Source organism: Sander lucioperca, chromosome 4 (genome assembly GCF_008315115.2).
Source record: "Sander lucioperca isolate FBNREF2018 chromosome 4, SLUC_FBN_1.2, whole genome shotgun sequence".
NCBI lineage: Eukaryota > Metazoa > Chordata > Actinopteri > Perciformes > Percidae > Sander > Sander lucioperca.
Window position 1 is genome coordinate 45,270,944 of NC_050176.1, and position 19,521 is coordinate 45,290,464.

Consider the following 19,521-nt stretch of genomic DNA (forward strand, 5'->3'; position numbering starts at 1 on the left):
CTTGCAAGACACTAGCAAGGTATAAGGCTCCCAGACAACAGCAGGTGCTTTTATCTCCACTGGGCCAAAACCAGATACCTGTATGCTGATGGGATGCTTACTAATGTGAGCAGACAGTCTTGTTTCAGGCAGCAACAGACTGTCCTTCGCACAGCCCATAGGGATTCTGGGAAAGGGCGAAAGAGAGAGAGAGAGAGAGAGAGAGAGAGAGAGAGAGAGAGAGAGAGAGAGAGAGAGAGAGAGAGAGAAGAGAAGAGAAGAGAAGCTGGGAGCTGTCTTTTCAGTACTCGCGCAGGTGGACAGCTCCCAGAGGAACAATGCGAGGTTGGAATGCGAATGCGTCACAGTGCTCATGTATAAACACAGGTTTGGCACTATACGTAGAATAGGCTACATGTATCATAGCACATGTCTGGGAGCAGGCATTTAACCTATATAGCACATAATATGATAATTATATTTTTATTGGGTAACAGTTACGTAAAGATAAAGGTACAGCATATGGTTAAGTAATACATAACTAATGCATGACTTATAATAGTCAAATGCATGAATTGATTAGCAAGATATATCACAAATTCATATTGCTCGCCATTAAGAAATGACCAAGTCACTATGGTGTTTATGTTATTAATTGATGTTTAATGATACAATGTAATTAAAAAAGCCAATTAAAAAATGGCATTTAAAGAACGATGCATTTGATGAACAGTACCTGTTCTCACTGAATTATCAAGCTGTTTTTATCAAACTGGTGGCCAGATGCACACATCTGCACGTTGCTGCACGATAATAATAATAATAATAATAATAATAATAATAATAATAATAATAATAATAATAATAATAATAATAATAATAAAAACAGCTTTAGAGTGACTTATCAGAATTCCTTAATAGTCAATCATCCAGTGTACCCTTATTATAAATTGTAACCTTATTGTTAGACCGCTAGCTGGCGTCGCGTGGTCACTCTTATTGTCGATTGGTACCATATGGAAGAGAGTCAGACTCGATTAAGAGTAGCCCTACATATAGCTTTTGACTGGAACCCCATAATCTACTTAAATAGCCAGTGGAAATAACGGCACATGCAGCCTTATTGAACATCAGTCACCCACTACTTTCAAGCTTTAAAGATACAAAAAGAATCACGGGTGATTCATTGAAGAAAACGTTACAAGAGACGATAGGTAAAAATGTTCCTCACAAGTTTAATAAGCGATAAAACGCCTATAACCAATCCGATACGTTGGCCGTTTGACGGGCATATATTTCTCCCTATCAGGGGCGAGTATATTTCAAGAGGGCAGACCTTAAAGTTGTGGTGTTGTTATAGACCAGACACATGAGAGTTTGGTCACGGTCAGTGTTCGTCGCAGTGTGGAGTGCATGCAGCTCAGCATGGACTACAGACACAACTTTTGAACTGAGGAGGATAATTTACTTTTTATCCTGAAGAAATCTGCTCATTTAGTTACCAAGTAAGGTTTTTTTTCTTTTGTTTTAGCCAGTGCTGTATTGGCGTACGTATAGAGTTGAGAATTTACTTGACATGAAGTTCAGAGTTCCCGTATAGCTACTTGCACATTTAGTGTCCGCGTGTAATGCATGTGAAAAACCGATGAAACGCTCTATATTTTCCTAAGTTTAAGTATCAGGTTAACAGAATGTTTCTGCTTTCATTTGCCACTTTGTTTCTTCTTTCACAATGTTGATTCACACTGAGTAGAACAGAGTTTTCATGATGTTTGTATCCATGTGAAAACTCTTCAAAGGGAAGGTGTCATATTTTAATAATTTTAATCCATTTCTCTGTCAGGGAGTTTTTAAAGAGTCAACCCACCCGCTGTGTCTTCACTTATGACTCACTTTTAGATATTACCTCGATTATTTTGCTACAGTGTATGGATGTCATTAACTACATGATAAATGATTTACACCCTTTTTATTCCAGTAAATATGGAGAATGATTTCCCGTCATCTCCAAAAGCTGTGAACACCCAGGGGTCATGCCCTGCTGTGGATGGACCCTCTCTTCCATCCACCACACAGAATCCTCCTTCACTAATCTCTGCTCCCTCTCACCCCGCCAAATCTCCAACCTCAACAGAGACCACTACAAAACCAAGAAAATTATCTAATTCTTCTCAAACATCCGCTCACACAATCTCTAAATTGATGGATACCCCTCCTTCTGTAAAGGGGTCAAAGCCCTTAAGTCCTGCTGCGCCCAGTAAACCCACATCCACTGAACCCTCCTCTCCTCCTTCAAACAAAACACCCCTTGTTACTTCTCCTAACTGCTCTACCCCTCAAATGTCATCATTGCCCAAACTCAAATCTGCCTCCTTTACATCAGATTACTTGGCCTGTAACACTCCAACAGATTCCCCTACTACTTCTTCCATCTCTGCTTCTACTGTGGCTCCTACAACTTCTTCCAGCGTTCCCATGAAACGCACCTTTGCCTCCATGGCCAAGCGGGTGATAATGCAGGAAAGACTTAGGAAAGCTGAGGAGGATCCCAATGATGAAGAGAATGGTGAGAATGCCTATGTTTTGAGTTTGGGATTAAATGACACATTGTGAGTTTAAAATAGCCCTGAGTGCAGAAGTCTCAGACCCCAGACACATTGCTGTGTTGTGCTGATAAGCCTTGTGCTATGTTTATAAATGTATTTCCATGTGTAGCAGGGTAATTCTGCCCTTGGATAAGCATCTCTCTTGGCCAGGCTAACATTAGCATTTAGCTCTAAGCACTGCCATGCCTAAGTAAAGTCTCACAGAGCCGTTAGCATGGCTAGCCTTTTTGTTTTGTTGAATCTGAACATGCTTACTGTAAGCTCTGTTGTTACATAGCAACCTTTTGTCAGCAATATATGAACCAATTGTTTGCACCCATTGGTTTATTTGAAACTGATAGTATTAATTATTTCTGAATTACAATTTAAACTTTGTGATTTTTCACTGTCATCATATGTCAGAGCTGCTGGAGGGCTACAGGCAAAGACACTGAACTCCTTTACTTAAAGGACACTGGAGAGACAGTAACAGTTGTGAAACTTAATGCAATTGACAAGTAATGGTGTGACATAGTATCTGGGGAAAGGTGTTGAGGGAGCTCTGAGGTCTTGTCACAGACTATATGCATATACAGACAGATGCACAGACTCTCACATCTACTTCACCTCTGACTTCTTGTTATTCTCATATTACAAGATATATGTCAGTTGGGATTCATTCATTGCAGGCTGTGAACACAGTATGTGTAAAAATCAGTCACACTGCTCATTCAATACAGTCATACCACTATACAAGTTTGGATGTGAGGGTATTTTTTAATCCATTGTTTCAGAAAGTAGTTTTTCATTGATCGAGATCTCCTCCCATCACCTCCAGATGAAGAACCAGAGGAAGATTTGTCCTTGGAGCAAATAGAGGAGAAGGCCAAAGCTGGTGATGCCAGAGCCCAGACCCGGGTGAGTTAAAGCACATGCACACAGACTGGCACTTGGCATTGTTTTCCGTCCTGCTGGTTGACTCAGTCTGGTTGTGAGCATGTGTCTATTTTTGGCCATTTGGAAAATGATCCCAGGCTTTCAATATGATACAGCAAAATGCTGTCACACATACAAATCATTATGAACACTATTGCAGTGCATTGCAGCACTGCACTGAATTTGTACAAATATTAATGAAATATACACTCTTTTTACTCCTCAAACTCTACAAAGAAGTACAAATGTTAAAAGAGGTGCTGGCAGAAGAGAACAGGGTGGCTAGAGGTGGAATATGAGCCAAGACTTTACATTTAAGACCCACCAGCCTGAAAGGGTAAATTCTTGAATGGCTCTATGTGGCTTTACCTTCCCCATTCTATATGTCATGTATTTGCAAATACCAAGCACCTAAATAACCACAGGGGTGTGTGTAAGTGAACATGTCAAAACATGTGACCACATCAGGATAGTGGTTGGATTAGAATGCATCAGACGCTGCAACAATGTGTCATATACCATAACGCTATACGCCTTCATACACAGGGAATCAATGTTTACTGTTGCTGTGTATGTGTAGTTTGACAACACTGTTGATTTAAATGCATGCTAATAAAGCAGGTTTATGAGATTATAGTATGCTTGTAGTATCTTCTGTAGACAGAGGCAGGAATATATTCATGCTATTTCAAATGAAGACACATCTCACCCCGCTATAAACAGACACATGTAATGATAACTAGGAGAGAAGAAAGTTAAGAAATAACAGTTAATATTAGAACACAGTCACTTGATATGCCTCTGGGGCCTGCGCTACCCCCACAGACTGTAAAAGAATGGCCACCCCTGACACTGATGACCACAGGGAGAGGGAATTATAGGTTTTGTAGTCATCTGTAATTCATGTGGTTCCATGAACTTCACCGTGGACTGTTGACTGTGATTGGAACTACTTTTTTTTTTAACAAAGAAATAGTCCCTATCAAACCAGTGTGCCTTGAGGATTATCCAAACTAATGAGGGACATTGTCTGATTGTACTTAGTTAGATCAAGCCCACACTTGCTGAGTTAATCTCCTCTCTTCCGTGTTTCAGCTGGGACAGCACTACTTGATTCTTGCTGAAGAGAAGGACACAGAGCTAAATAATCGTCTGGCTGTTAACTGGCTGATTAAAGCAGCTAAACAGGGAAGAAAAGGTGCAGCGAGAGCACTGCAGCGCTGTTGGATGCAGAAAAAAGGTTAATGTTACAGAATACAATGCACTGTATTGGTGTATTTGTGTTTGTAGTTCCGTAACTTTTCCTTGTCTGTCGCCCTCTACTAGGAATCACCCCAGAGAATGAGGCCGACATGCGCAAGTTGTCGACAGAGAGTAAGTTTGAGCTGGCAGTTCGTAAAGCAGCCATGATGATGTACTGGAAACTCAACCCGGAGAGGAAGAAGAAGGTGGCTGTGGCTGAGATGCTGGAAAATGTCAGCCAGGTCAATGCAATGCCAGGTAGGATGCACACACAATCACAGCCATGTGGACAAAGACTCCATCAAAACCATATCAACAACAATCCAGCCTTATGTACTACAGACTGCCCAGAATGCTGTAGCATGCTGTTATAACTAAAGCTGCCATTGATGTTAAATATATCGTATATTCCCCTTTGTCATTTCAGTATTTGCAGCTGTCATGGTGAAGAATATCACATAACATGCAGGCCACCACATCCAGGGGAATGTTTGCAGCTCACTTGTGTTGTTGTTGTTATTCTTCACCAGCAGGGAGCACTGCAAGCAGGATTCCTGGCCCAACCTCAGGCCAGACCCAGAAAGTATTGGAGAGCATGGTCAGCAATGAGTGTAAGTATGCAAACAGAGACAAAAAAGAGAATATCATTTTTCTTCTTCTATAACTGCTTTCTTTGTGTCCTCTCAGCCACACAGTTGGTGGACCTGGATGACTTTGTTGAGATGACTAAAAAGTATGCACAAGGTATTGTCCCCTCTGCACCCCATACTGGCAGCCAGGTCACAGTCAAGACTAAAAGCTCTACGGCTGACAACAGAAGTGGGGAGGTAAAAGACCCAATCAGGAAAAATAGAAATAATATGTCATCATAAGGACACAGATGTCATTTTCCATGTGTCTATTTTTGTATGTGGACCCAATTGTGTTTTATCAAAAGGCTGAGCTGGTCCCATCAGGATACAAGAAAGCATTTAAACGATCTTGGAGCTTTGGCCAAAGGGGGATGATGCTGGACACTAGACAGAATGGGGCCATAAAAAAAGCTATGGACATGAAATCACGCTTAATGGTAATGATATCTAGCAATACATTTCATTCTATTTTTCTTGAGTTATTCTTTATTAAATATCTGTGAAATGTCTTTTGTTGTGGATGTTTTTACTCTTGATTATTGAGTTCTCTTTCCTAGTTTTTGCATGTTGTACATTTCTCAGGTCTTTCTTTATATCTGTCTCTCTTGACTTCAGATCCTGCAGTACCCGCTGCACGGTATTGTTGAGATGAAAGAGCACCTGGTGGACTGGGCGTCACGGGCCGGTGTTCAGTGGCTGAGCACAGTCATCCCCACGCAACACGTCAACGCTCTTATTTTCTTCTTCATCATCAGCAACCTGACAGTTGACTTGTTTGCTTTCGTCATCCCCTTGCTTGTCTTCTACCTCTCCTTCATCTCCATGATCATCTGCACACTGCGTGTTCTCCAGAGCAGCAAGGTGATTGTAGTTGGCAATTTAGCCCTGTTGCTTTTCAATGCAAAAACTATGTTGCTACGTGTTTCTCCGTTCTGTCAAGATGTTGATGTATTTGCATTCATTTTTGTTTTTCACTTTACTGATGTGGATGAACATGTTGGAAGTTTTCCATGTGTCATCCTCTTTTCACAAACTATGCCAGTGGGAAACTCATATAGTCAAATAATGCTATCATTTTCCTTACTGTCATAAATCCAGCCAGAGAAAGCTCATCTTGTGACTTTACAGTAATTACACTGATGCCTTACAACTGGCAGTGATGGTGGTAATGATTTATGGATGTTCAAAAAAAATTATATCTCTCTTTCTTTGAACTAACATCTTTGTTTTCCTTTTTTTTCACAGACTTGGGAGAACTTCAGAGCCCTGACATCTCTGCTGATACATGTAGAACCTGACCTGGATGTGGAGCAGGCAGAGACCAACTTTGGCTGGAACAACCTAGAACCATATCTCTATTTTATCCTGTCTGTTTTCTTTGTCATTTTCTCCTTTCCTGTAGCTGACAAGCACTGGATCCCCTGTTCTGAGCTCTCCACTGTGGCCATCTTCTTTACTGCTGTCAGCTACAAGAGCCTCAGCCCCATTGCTGCAACATATGCACGCCGAGCAATGGTCATAGAGGTCAGTGGGCGCACAACAAAGGCATAACATATGTGATTAAATGAATCACAGTTCTGCATGTTGTAGCCTATTAACCACAACTCACGGAGTATAACATTACTATCACAACTACAATCTTACACAGCGTAAAGCAGGTTTGTAGAAATGTTTGACAGGAATGTTACATGACCTGTATAGGATGAGCTAAAACATGCAGAAATGTGGTCCTTTTAATGCTTTTTAATCTGACAGACATAAATTACAATTAAAACAGATCCCTTAAAGTTTAGCAAAAAAACGACTTTATGTACGTCTTATTTTTTTTAATCCAGGTTGCATCATCTCTGTGTTGCCTGACCCAGTTGCTGCCAGAGAACATGACAGTGATTCGTTTCCTGGGGCGCACCTTTGCCACACTGCCACTAGGGGAGTCAGTGGTGCTGAAACTCAGTCTGCCCTGTCTGCTTTATGTTTATCTGTTCTATCTGTTCTTCAGGTGAGCATGAGCATTTGGGCTATTGGATGTGTTGTTGAACACCACTTAAATATAAAATTTTAATATATATGCATTTATTTTATTTCCTCTTCTTTCTTTCACCTTCAGCATGGCCAGGGTGCGTGGTTTCAGAGGGACTTACTGCTTTCTGGTTCCATACCTTGTGTGCTTCATGTGGTGTGAGTTCTCTGTGGTGCTCCTGCGGAGTTCCTCTGCTGTGGGTCTAATGCGCACCTGTGTGGCCTACTTTCTCTTCCTGTTTGCCCTGCCTGTTCTGGCTTTAGGCCTTGCCATCATGCTCTTGATCCAGCTCGTTAAGTGGTTCCTCGAGCTGGAACTGACAAAGGTGATTGTGACCCTGGTAGTTTGTGCGATCCCCGTCACCCTGCGGCTGTGGACGCGGTTCAGCATGTCTATTCTGGATGTCTTCCGCTCACTGACCCACCGCGGCCCAGTCAAACTCATCTTACTCTGCATCTCCATGGTGATCTTATTCTTCTCTATCTATGTGTACCATGCAGAGGGACAGAAAGTGTACAATTCCACCCTGACGTGGAGACAGTACAGCCAGGCGTGCGGGCCCCCTGCCTGGGAAACTAAAGGCATGGCCCAGACACAGCTCTTCTGCAGCCACCTACATGGACACAGAATCACCTGGGCTGGGCGTTTCAAGCATGTCCGTGTGGCCGAAACAGAAAACGGGGCACAGTCGGTTATTAATATGTTGCCGGTGTTCATGGGAGACTGGCTGCGCTGCCTGTATGGAGAGACGTATCCCAAATGTGAGCCAAAGAATACTACAGTCGCAAACCTAACAGCTGCCAATTTGACAGCTGGTTCTGCATCGGCTACACTTGCACTGCCCATACTTCTCCAAATGCAAGAAGAGGAAGAGTTGTGTCAGATCAAGGCTCTGGCCAAACACACCTGCCATATCAAGCGCTTTGACAGCCACTTCTTTGAGGTGACAGTAGGGATGTTACGGGATGGAGGTGTAGAGGACCCAGCCTGGGATATAGTCCTAATTGCCAGCCATGAGTTCAGGCAAGTTCTGCTTAACCTTAATCCCGGTGATATGGTGGAGTTTAGCACCAAGCTGGAGGGCCGCCTAGGAGCCAGGGCTCCAGCCTTCGAGTTAAAGGCGATCCACTGTCTGGACTGTGTTTCGTCACAGCTGACTGGAGGCAGGCAGGTGAAGATAGAGAGAGACTGGAGACGCACTACAATGAGAGCCCTGAAGTTTGCATTTGATTTTTTCTTTTCTCCCTTCCTGTCAGCAAAAATCACCACCTGAGAAGAAAGGCAGCAAGACAGTGAAGCTGAAGTAATAAGGACTCACTTTAATCTCTTCAGGAAGCCATGCTGTCTTTATCTTGTGATGTGATCACGTTACTATTGTAACTTATGATGTTGTTTACAATTTGATTTAACATGGATCTACAGCTCATAGTTTATGTAGTTAATTTTTTAACAAGGTGATAGCATTGAAATTATTTAATATTGGAAGTACTTCTGTCAGTGCATGACTTTACAAATATTTGTAAAATGTACCTCCAAAGCAGTTCAAGAATGACTTGAGACTTATTGTACCAATCACTTTGAGTTTTTCTAATCCCGCTAAACCGAGAGACAAAAAAATATTCACCTAATTGTGTCCAGGGTACCGAAGCTCTGAGAGGCAAAAGATAAGAAAAAACAATTATGGTGATCCATTTTGTCTGATACATCTTTTTCTTTCCTGTGTTTATGACTTAAGAACAGGTGAAAAAAAGGTTTTGCCAGGACAATCCTTCCTTGTTTTTATTTTTTCATCTCTGAAACAGGTGGGGAAACATGTTTTGCCAGTGTTTGTTGTTGTAATACTCATTTCGGCCACCAGAGTCTGAAGTGCACACTACCCAATGTTCAAAATAGGACAAAAAGCATTCATGTTTTCTTCCAGGGGAGTTTTAATTTCTCCATGAACACTAAATACAAGGTATTGTTTGTTAACAAGGTATGTTACATTACTGTCATGTCTTTCTTTTGGCTAGAAATATATTTTAATTGGCACTAAAACATGGGTTGGTGGTGCAGCTTCAGCTTCTTTTGGCCAAAATAACTATTAACAACAACAACACACTTTTTTCACCTGTTTTGACAGATGAAAAAAAACACATTTTGAAAACATTTTAGATTAGGCTTAGAAAATGGTTAAACTGATCTTATTTTTATTCTCACTTGCCTCTCAGAGCTTCTGTAACAGGGTTGTGCTTTTAGAAGGTTCGTGTTTCAATTTGCAGTGTTTTAAATTACTGGACAAAAAGCCTGTACATTTATGGTGCCAGATTATGTGCAGGGAAGCTAATGTTGGGTGCTGACCACTTCTGAATGCCTAGAGAGGCCGTTCTTTTGTTACAAATGAAATGTTATCAGAGTGAAATTTATCTTTGATAAGAGAAATGTTGCTGCTGCTTTTATACTAAGGAATGTCTTACTAGTATGGGGAATATGTTTGCATGTACAGTATGTGTGTACCTTTTTGTGTGTAGTGCATTATAAAATGTAGGTTTACCTATTTATTTAGAGGTTGTGTGGCAATATATATTTATGGCTCTGTTAGCCAAGAATGATCTTGCTTTCTGATCTTAAAGCATTTAAACATCTTATATTTATTTAATGATCAGATGTTCCTGTGCCTTGAGCTGCAATGCACATAAAATGTCATTTGAAAAGCCAATTTAAGACATTGATCAGGTTTTTTTTTATTTTTGCGGTGAGGCTGTTCATGGTAAACTCACAAACCTGTCAAAGTATGCAGCTGTAGTCTCTGTTCCATGCTTCGTATTATACTCAGACACCAGAGTGCCACAGCAAAGATGACATGGCCAATGATGCAGGAACTGATTTTAAGTAACTGGCAGGGATGACTTCTAAATATGAATTTTTTTTTTAAACACCACTAGTCTTCACAGTATACATTGAGTCTTCCTCTGGTATATCTGACTCTAGACATACCAACAAAAGATTGAACAGTGTTCATTCCGTAGAAATAGAGTGCCAGTACTGTGAATTTTGATATTTATATGGTTTGTTTTGCTTTACAGAGTGATTTTACATTGCCCTGATGTCATGATAATTTAGTCACATTTATAAGACAAAATAAATGTCACAGTTTTTAACTTTGCTTTTTGTTACTGTAAGGATAAACTGATGTTTGAAGTGTTTATTTATGGGTTGAGAAGAGTTTCCTACTTCTTAAGCAAAATACATAATTTCAAAAGGAATTATTGAAATCTGATTATTTAAAAAATGCTGTTGCAAAGCTGAAAATGGGGCTGTTCTTCACTGAGATGCATGGTTTTTACAGGGCAGTGATGTTTTGTTAAACTCCATTAGAAGCACTTAGATGATCAGCATATGATACTTGCAGTGCATAAAAAGCCATGTGAACATATTAAACTGTAACCTCTACAGTACTTACCTGTGAATGACTATCACTGATGTTAAACCTGTTTACTGTGAATCTGAGTGCCTTCTTTATTTAGTGATAGAGTTTATGGGAGCGTGCAATGACTATTAAAGTGCAGTTCTTTCAAACAAAACCACCTTTTTGATGCTTTTATTCAGATTCATAGTCTGAAAGTTCAGTGATGAGAAATTTAATATAGACACACAAGCATAAAATGATCCAACACATTTATTTGTCAGATTTTATATTATTTTATTAATGCACATTCCTTTCATTCACCTCATTTAAGTTATGTTTTTTGTATAGTTAGATTTTTTTAAGTATGATAGATATACACGCTAGTAGCATTGAGTAATGGCAACATGCTGCTGCTGCTGTGCTCCTGAACACAAATCCTCTCAGAGTTTGCATGTGGTGGTGGTTTTGATGTGATTACAACTGACCTGCTCTAAGCTGCAGCTCACCATTGGAGGAATGAATCCTGTAATTTATATAATGCTTCAGGTGGCCTGCCACTATGTAAACCATTTTCTTGTGGGTTGTCATTGTGGATTGTGATGTGTTGTACACTTCGTTTAACCAGTCAGTGCAAGATCGTGTCTGCATTCAACAACAATGGTGTACACTGAAGACCAACACATAGTAGCTAGTCCACAGGCTGTAACATAAAAGTCTTAGAACAGTGATTTTAAAACCAAAGGAGTTGCAAAGTGAGGAGAGAGCAGACAAGTGGAACATATACTGTATATTAACAACTGTCTTCTTTTACTTGGGGTTGAAGGTCTACACAGTGAAACTGTTGTTGATCCATCAGACGGAGTACTCGTTAGAAAAAGTGCAACCTCCACCTCTGCACTGATTCTGTTACTCCACCTACTACAGAACACATCCAGACCACTTAGAATGATCCTATCAGGGCCAAGGTCACTTGAAATCAAAGCACTTCACTGTAAACAATCACATCTTGACCAAGTCACAGAATTCAGTCCAACACATACATCACCTTACTGCTGTACATCCTAGGCTTTTCACTGCAGAGTAGCATGTGGCACTGTGAGGTATACGGTATAATGACATTACGAACCTGTGATATAATAAATTCACATGACATTATTGGTTGAATGTTAAAGACATTTCAGCAATGTACATAATGAGCTATTGGACTGATGATGAACTTTGACTTTCAAATACACTGGACACAAACTCACTCATCAACACGTTGTTTGGCTAAATCAGGGGATTCATTCATGAACAATGTGCGTAGATTCCATCTTTTCTTGATTGTAAGATACTTCTTCAAAATGTGCTTATACATTATAAAATGAACGCTGCTCATTTTAAGTTAGCATAACACTTAACATAAATTAAACTTTTGTATAAATTAGGTTTAATCACCAATTAGCCTCAATTTGAGCATATGTGAGAGAGCTCAACATTAACCCACTGTAGCTCTCATTTTCAGTAATTTACCACGTAGACTTTAGAAAAGAAAATTACATCATCAAAACCCAATGCAGGCCTAATATACACAGCAAAACTGTAAGTGTTGATTTGTGCACATTTCATCCCCTCCCTCTTCACAGCCAGCAATACCTATTTATGTGCTGCTTTAACTGAAATAGTGCGATTCCGCAATCTTTCCATCCATAAGATTCTAGGTTCATCAGCAGTGTACTGGACAAACAAATGCATCTTTTAACTTTGAGCTCTCTGGAACCAAAATTGGTACCACCTTAGAAAAAAAAGAACACAGAATATTTACAGCTAACAGTAAAAAGAGTGTATACCTGTAGAAGAATAGCTCATGTTTTAAAGCAGGAATACTGCTGCACTGTGTTTTTGTTAGTGCTGTTATTGCAAAGTGAATAGAACAAAGATGATGGGGCATTTACGGGTGAAATCTCCAAGAGCACTGCTCTAAAGGAGAGGTTCAGCTGCTGTTGTCAACCCATGAAGAAAAAAAAAGGATGTTGTTGTGAAAAGCTGTACAATAAGATAACACCACTCCTAATGTTCCACAATAGTGAAAAATATGCTTCATTCGTCATCTCAAGATGGTTTTGTAGCATCATTCGCTGTCTGTTGCTACACATCGCCAATCTTCCATTTTGTGTCAAAAGGTAGGCTACCAGAGCAACATTGTGTGGTCAACAGCACTGAGTCATTGCAGATGGAGAGGTGTCCCCGCACCTCTTTTACTGCCCCTACGGTGGAGCAGTTAGACAAACATCTTCAAAAAGTGGGAATAGTGGGACCAAAAACATGTCCTGATGGGTACTGGAGATGTCAGTTTGTCTCAGTGTTTAACAAAAATGATTATACACCTTCCTAGGGGATCAAATAAATGAACTTGTCTTGTGATTTTATCATTAATCTCATCTTTTATCAACACAAACATATGTTGCATCTCAGTATGTTGTGATACTGCTTGCTTTTGACTTAATCTTCTCATAAAGGCTTTGCACTCCCAATGTCGTCTCTAAGACATCCAAATATATTTGGGTTGCTGTTTGTCTTTCTTTGTGTCTGCCACTGTCCATATTGCCATCTCTGTCACTGTACCTGCGCCTCAGGGTTGACCCGATCCTGGAAGATGTACAGGTTGTTGGTGGCTGCTATGGCAATGATATTCTCAGACGGGTGCCAAGCCATGTGCAGGATTTTCTTGGTAAAGTCCAGGCTATCAACACCCACATCTCCACGGCGACGCTTACCGCCGTTATACACACGCCGGGTTCGCAGCACAGCCCGAGGCTTGCTGCTTTCGCGCCAAGCCTCTAGGGTTACGCCTCGCCCCGTCTCCCTGTCAAACATCCGGAAGAAGCTGTTGTATGCGCCTGTCATGATCACGCTGAGGAGAGGAGAGATTGACATAACGAGATGTCATATTGAGAAGCGCAAGATAATGCAGTGCAGAGGGTAAAGAGAAGAAAAGCACGGTTCAAAGGTGGGAGGAAGTGGAAAGGAAGAAAACAAAATTGAAGGCACAGGGATTGATCGGACTTCTGCTAAGCTTGTCTCTGGGATTGATTTAAATGTCAGATAATGGCAGAGGCTAAGCATTTAGAGGATCACTGCATGCAGAAACATACTGACACACTCGCCCTCCTATGCTTTTAAATGGATTTAAATATACTGTACTTTGTCTATCCTTTTCTCCTTTTTATCTCTGCCACTTACCTGTCTGAGCTGTTCCAAACACACTCAAACTTGTCAAAGATGCAGTCGTTTTCATAGAGGGAACACAGCTTACTCCTCAGGTATTCATGGACCTGGGGATCAAGCAGACAGTCAACCTTAGTTTCTGGGGTAGATTCAGAATTAAACATGATGGTCCAGTAAATCGACGACATGCAACGCACAACTTCTACAACAGACTGCTTGTGTTCAAATTCTGGCTAGATGCCATATTCATCAACAACACAACACACAGGCTCCGAGGGCTACATTAACTGGATTGGTGGGCATACATTTAAGGTAATACAGATTTTAACTGACACATGGATGAGACACAGATCAGGGAACAGATGTGCTACCTCACCTGGTACGTCTCCACGGGGCCCTTGTCCATGTTTAAGTCCCACACCTTGGCGGTGAGGTAGTCTCTGGTCAGCAGGTAACGTCCACTGTGGCTGAACTTCACATCTGACACAGAGGAAATGATCTCTGAGAAAAAGGACCGGCTCCCTGGATCTTCAGGTTCCTCAAACACTGACCAACGACAGAGTGATTGATTATTAATGAATATAATAACAGAATTCTTTTTTGTGAGACCAATATGCTCAATTCTACGTTTCATCAATGCGAACAAGCTCTCCAATGTCCACAACATGCTCACGTTTGGTGTGTCTGTCACAGAGTGCGGAGGCTCTCATGTCACAGAGGCGCAGGGTGCCCTTGCTGCTGCTGTACACAAACAAGTGGCAGTGGTGAGGGTGGAACTCTGCTGCTGTGATCACCTCTGTCAGATCCTCCATGTTGGCTGGTTTGATGTCCACAATATCTGAGAAAAAGGTTTGTTAGGAATTAAACACCACAGAGATGGCATGAGGGCAGAGTGAGGCATACCAACACATACACATTTTAGGTGCTTTCATGTTTCATGTTTCAGTACCAACATGTTCTCCACGCTTTCAGCTCATTTTATAATCACAACTTCAAAAATGCTCCCCAACCAACCCCCAAAATGCATGCACACTCTGCTCCTGTCTCTGTTCTATTTGTGGTAGTCCTGTGTGGCTCAGTAGAAAGTGTGCTGCTGAGTGAATTATTTAAACTCTTCTTCCATAGATGCCTCTATGATTTTCTAGGTCAGCTTCCTTTTGAATGGGAAACCACCAACTGCACCCCTGTCCAACACGCTGCAGCCTGCGCTGAACACACGGCACTCTAATCCAAACATAAATCCAAACATAGTCATATAGTCATAGGCTGTTTACATTAAATATAGATCAAGGATGAATTCAGATGAGCAAGAATGTAAAGTATATTTCGACTGTGTGTATATTTCAAGAGCTGGTATTGTGTGTGTGAGCATCAGAGAGTATATACATTTTGGCACACTTGCATGTGGTGCATATCAACACTATTACAGTAATTCATGCACACTCTTACATACATCAGATTTAGTGTGCCCTTGTTCTTACAGTATACTTTAATACATAGATTCACTGACATTTTTTATTTTTATTTTGCACCAATAACATTTTGAATATCATTTAAGCAATTTAATAGGCATTAATTTTAGGTTTGGAAAATGATTTGAATGGGTGTCTACTCATCCCCAAAATATTATTGACTTATTATAACAGTTTTTAATCTGTAGTAAAGGGCCCAATATGTTCCACTCTTCTTAGTTTGTTCCTTATTACTGTTCCAGAAATTGATTTTTACTTACAGTAAAGATTATCCTATAATAATTTTCTCATTGCTGCTGCAAGATTGATTGTGATGACACAAACTAATACTTTGTGCTTTCATTCAGTGAAGTTCTGGGAATTTCATACCCCGTGAAATCTGATTCAGCTCCTCCAGTAAAAGATTACGTTACACACAAAAATCAAAGGCCAGCTACAGAGTTATAGAAAGCAGAGAATGATGTTTCTGAGCAGAGAGAATGTGTATGATATAAACAAAACAAATCACTGTTAGGAAGGATACTGAAGCTGCGGTCTGTGATGCCCAGGTGCCACATATTGATGCGGAGGTCATCAGCAGACAGGTAGGTCTCCCCGTCGCTGTTGACTGAGATGGAGTTAACATGGTAGGTATGTCCGTTGGAAAACACTCGTCTGGGACGAACCTCCACCATCAGATCTGTGGGTTTCAGCACCGGCACCTTAGATAGAGAAATAGAGATTATTGACGAAAGCGGGGAGGAGAGAAAGAGAGCGGGGTACATGATAGGAAGACATGTAGGACAGAATTAGAGGACAACAGAGTCAGGGGTCATATGAGGGCACTGGAACATCAACCTGATACGTGCAGTATTTGACTGACCAAAATAAAGGTAAATGTGCAGGCTTGTGTGTGTGTGTGTGTGTGTGTGTGTGTGTGTGTGTGTGTGTGTGTGTGTGTGTTTGTGCACACCTGAAGAGAGGTAATGGTAGAGATGTCCTTGAGCCTTCCCTCCTCATCTTTCAGGTTGTATCCTTCTGGTCTCTTGTCTCTTTCACTCACCTTCCACAGTTTAATGGTCTTATCTGTGACAGGCAGAAAGATTTGCACATCACAGGAAGTTGATTAAGTTGAGTGGACAAGAGACCTGATAATGATTTCCTCTTCATATGGACAGTTTCTAAGGCAATCCAGATAGGAATTTCAGGGCAATTAAGTCTCATGACAGAAATATCATTTAAGCGCAGATTAGATGCTGTTGTTTTTACATGGCAGGTTGGTGCCACTCCTGTACCCACAAATGTGATTCCAATGACTTTGTGTTATATTATCGCACCTATAATAGAAGATGAAGCCAGTCATGATCTTTCTAATATCAATCAAAATCCGTGCATCATCCCGGTTGATATTTCATATTACAAACTGTACACAGGTCTACTTGTTGAGCTTCATCCTAACTGATCAGATCTGGGTTCTCTCCTGGTGTCACTGGTTTCTCACCATTGGTGGAGAGGAGGAAATGTGCTGCATTCTGCTGTGGCAGCCATCTGATCTTGTTGATTTTCTCTTCAATCTCCAGACTCTTCAGGTAGTCAAAGTCCGGCTCGTGGCTCTGGAATGTGCTGTAGACATTGTACTCTCCAGAGTCCCCCGTTTCCCCCACCTCCTCTGACTCCCCTTTAGACTATAAAGATCAAAAAATAAGAAACCACAGCTTTGAATGAGCATATCTTTGAAGATACAATACAAAGAACATCCCTTTGGGACAAACTGACACACAGAATGCTGTAGTTAGGGCTTAGGTAGTAAGTACTGCATGCTGTTTGTGGATATTCTGGGTATAGAATGGGGCGATTATTTCAAGTTTTACATGTTAAACCAACCTCAGTCTCTCTCTGAAAGATGACCACTCGGCCACCTTTATCCCCTGTGGCCAGCAGGTCCCCTGTCTGGTTAAACTCCACCGTAGAGATGACATCAGCTGGGAGGGCAACGAGGAAATGTGAGATGATTAAGAAGGATAATAGTTAGAATAAAAGAAGAACGGGTGAAGGAGCGATAAAGAGGTGACAGAATAAAAAGGAGATTAAGTTGGCACAGGGAAAATGAGGGGCAGAGAATTAAGAAAAATATGGACAGGGTTGGGAATAAAATACTGGATCAATACAAAGTAACCTGTTCAATAAAACCACGATAACTCTGATAATGATGATTGGGCCAGATGTGGATACATTCTCAATGGGACAACACAATAAACACTGAATGTTAATTCTGCTTTCAGCTCCTTAAACTCCAACCATAAAATCAAACATGTATCTGTCATTTAAACAGGCCCAACAATGAAGTGTCTCTCAGTGAGTGTTCATTAAGTAATGGAATGATTTATGTTAACATCCATTCCCTATATTCAGCAGTGCGGGGAGAATGCACCCATGAAGCTGAAATGAACCCATTCAATCATACCGCCATGTTATCTGACACCACAGAGACAGCGATGCCGGTCTCTTCTACCTTCAGTGACGTAGTCTCGCAGGAAGGTGTGGTTGATTTTGGGGCTCTCAGCGTCCTCGCCCATCTGAAGCTTAAGGAGGGTGACCCGCCAGCGCGCCCGTCCTGAGGGGAAGGGACCAATCCGTGCTCTCTCTCCCCACCCAGGCTGCGCCCATGCTGCTAGGGCCTAGCGTAGCGGCCTGGAACAAGGCATCATGGGAAACCAGCCAGCCAGAAGGAGAAGAGACGTGAAGAGTAGATGGAGACGGGAATGGAGAGGGAGGAAGAAGAGGGGTTTTGAGAAAGAGGAAAAGGAACAAGAGGAAAAGAAGATGCAGGAGGACAGAAAAGAGGAAAGTGGTGAGGTAGAAGATGTGAGGCAGGAAGAAGTGGATGGAAAAGCTGGTGATGAAGTTGGAAAGAAAAGAGGAGGACTGTCATTAAGCGGGCTGACAATACATGCACACAGCATGCCAAATGGTGTGACCTTTGTTAGTCATTTAACACACTTATTAGCAAAGACACATGTGTGCAGAAACACAAGGCCTAGTCAACGCTGAAGCAAATCCCAGAGCTGTAGAGTGGAGGAAAAACAACAAACAGCTCCAGCAGAGAAACAGAGAATATAAATACATCTGTATGCTCACAGAAACACGCACAGGATGAAGAGGATGTAAGTGAAAATATCTACTGCAATCTTCACCCGGTGTGAAGCTCTGACAGTGGTAGCGAATGTTCCCAGGGTGTGGTAGTCTTCTCTGCCTACTTTCCAGATCCCCGCTCTCACACACACACACACACACACACACACACACACACACACACACACACACACACACTTCTCAAATAGATAGTCCTTGACGGAGATCAGAGGAGAACGCAATGTCTTGCCTGTGCTGCAGGAGGGAGACAGGCCTCAGCACACCTACCAGTCCGCCTGCTGCTGCTGCTGCTGCTGCTGCTGCTATTCCTGCTGCCGTGTGTGTGTGTGTGTGTACGTCCTCTGCTGCAGAGTGCCCGAGCAGGCCTGCGTGTGTCCCAAGGAGAGGAGAAGGGAGAGAAAAGAGAGAGCAAGGGTGGTGGTGAGAGGAGGAGAGGCAAAGGAGGAGAAAAAAGAGAAAGAGATAGGGATAACGAGGAGGATGGAGGTCTGCTGCCTGCTGATGCTGTGGAACTGATAACGTTCAGCATCCACTGTGTCATGGCAGCCTCCTCCTGGAGCAGCCAATCACAGCACAGCTGTCACTCGTGGTTCCACCCACTGCAGATGATGAAGGAGTAAGAGGCCAGCAGATGGAGCAGTTAGACACTGAGTGGTAATATTAAGAATAGAATTTAGGGGTTAAAGGAAATACTTCTGGTCATAGGCCTACTTTGTTTGCCAGTTTTGGTGCAAAACTCTAAAATGTAGGGATGGCCTTAAAATGTATTTAAAATAATCTGTGACTGATACAGATTACAATACACATAACATAGTACTTTGCAAAAGTCTAATTAAAGCAAATTTATTTAGCTATAACTCTACCCACCAGTTTATAACTTAAAAATGCTTACTGTGTCTTGTTTTTATAAAACAAGTAAACCAAAAAT

The 19,521-nt window shown here is 41.5% G+C and overlaps 2 protein-coding genes across 6 annotated transcripts; one reads left to right on the forward strand and one right to left on the reverse strand.

The window, feature by feature from the left end:
- Positions 1-1,341: 1,341 nt before the first annotated feature.
- Positions 1,342-8,940, forward strand: wfs1a (Wolfram syndrome 1a (wolframin)). 3 transcript variants are annotated; one of them, XM_031285879.2, is made up of 12 exons: positions 1,342-1,484; positions 1,958-2,545; positions 3,403-3,482; positions 4,596-4,740; positions 4,827-5,000; positions 5,273-5,353; positions 5,430-5,569; positions 5,680-5,811; positions 5,990-6,235; positions 6,620-6,902; positions 7,214-7,373; positions 7,482-8,940. In XM_031285879.2, the coding sequence occupies exons 2-12, from the start codon at positions 1,963-1,965 to the stop codon at positions 8,665-8,667; spliced, it is 3,210 nt and encodes a 1,069-aa protein (XP_031141739.1). In that variant the 5' UTR covers positions 1,342-1,484; positions 1,958-1,962; the 3' UTR covers positions 8,668-8,940. The 3 variants fall into 3 exon arrangements, with proteins under 3 accessions (XP_031141739.1, XP_031141737.1, XP_031141740.1); XM_031285877.2 differs by having other exon boundaries at positions 6,620-6,898; positions 7,210-7,373; XM_031285880.2 differs by having other exon boundaries at positions 5,276-5,353; positions 6,620-6,898; positions 7,210-7,373.
- A 2,094-nt stretch (positions 8,941-11,034) lies between these two features.
- Positions 11,035-19,149, reverse strand: ppp2r2ca (protein phosphatase 2, regulatory subunit B, gamma a). Of its 3 annotated transcripts, none has more exons than XM_031285882.2 (10): positions 18,861-19,149; positions 17,953-18,333; positions 17,325-17,422; positions 16,942-17,125; positions 16,414-16,526; positions 15,985-16,162; positions 14,663-14,827; positions 14,366-14,535; positions 14,005-14,096; positions 11,035-13,675 (listed from the first exon to the last, which is right to left on the reverse strand). In XM_031285882.2, exons 2-10 carry the CDS (start codon positions 18,014-18,016, stop codon positions 13,378-13,380), a joined length of 1,362 nt encoding a protein of 453 aa, XP_031141742.1. In that variant the 5' UTR covers positions 18,017-18,333; positions 18,861-19,149; the 3' UTR covers positions 11,035-13,377. The 3 variants fall into 3 exon arrangements, with proteins under 3 accessions (XP_031141742.1, XP_031141743.1, XP_031141741.1); XM_031285883.2 differs by lacking the exon at positions 18,861-19,149 and adding an exon at positions 18,635-18,738; XM_031285881.2 differs by lacking the exon at positions 18,861-19,149 and having other exon boundaries at positions 17,953-18,846.
- Between the last annotated feature and the right edge of the window lie 372 nt (positions 19,150-19,521).

Coding starts and splice junctions, on each gene's coding strand:
- ppp2r2ca (XM_031285882.2), bottom strand. CDS start 18,016: ATGGGCGAGGACGCTGAGAGCCCCAAAATCAACCACACCTTCCTGCGA. Junction 17,423..17,952: donor GCGAGACTACGTCACTGAAG/GTAGAAGAGACC, acceptor TTGCCCTCCCAG/CTGATGTCATCTCTACGGTG. Junction 14,536..14,662: donor CTGTGACAGACACACCAAAC/GTGAGCATGTTG, acceptor GTCGTTGGTCAG/TGTTTGAGGAACCTGAAGAT.
- wfs1a (XM_031285879.2), top strand. CDS start 1,963: ATGGAGAATGATTTCCCGTCATCTCCAAAAGCTGTGAACACCCAGGGG. Junction 2,546..3,402: donor TCCCAATGATGAAGAGAATG/GTGAGAATGCCT, acceptor CATCACCTCCAG/ATGAAGAACCAGAGGAAGAT. Junction 6,236..6,619: donor GTGTTCTCCAGAGCAGCAAG/GTGATTGTAGTT, acceptor TTTTTTTCACAG/ACTTGGGAGAACTTCAGAGC.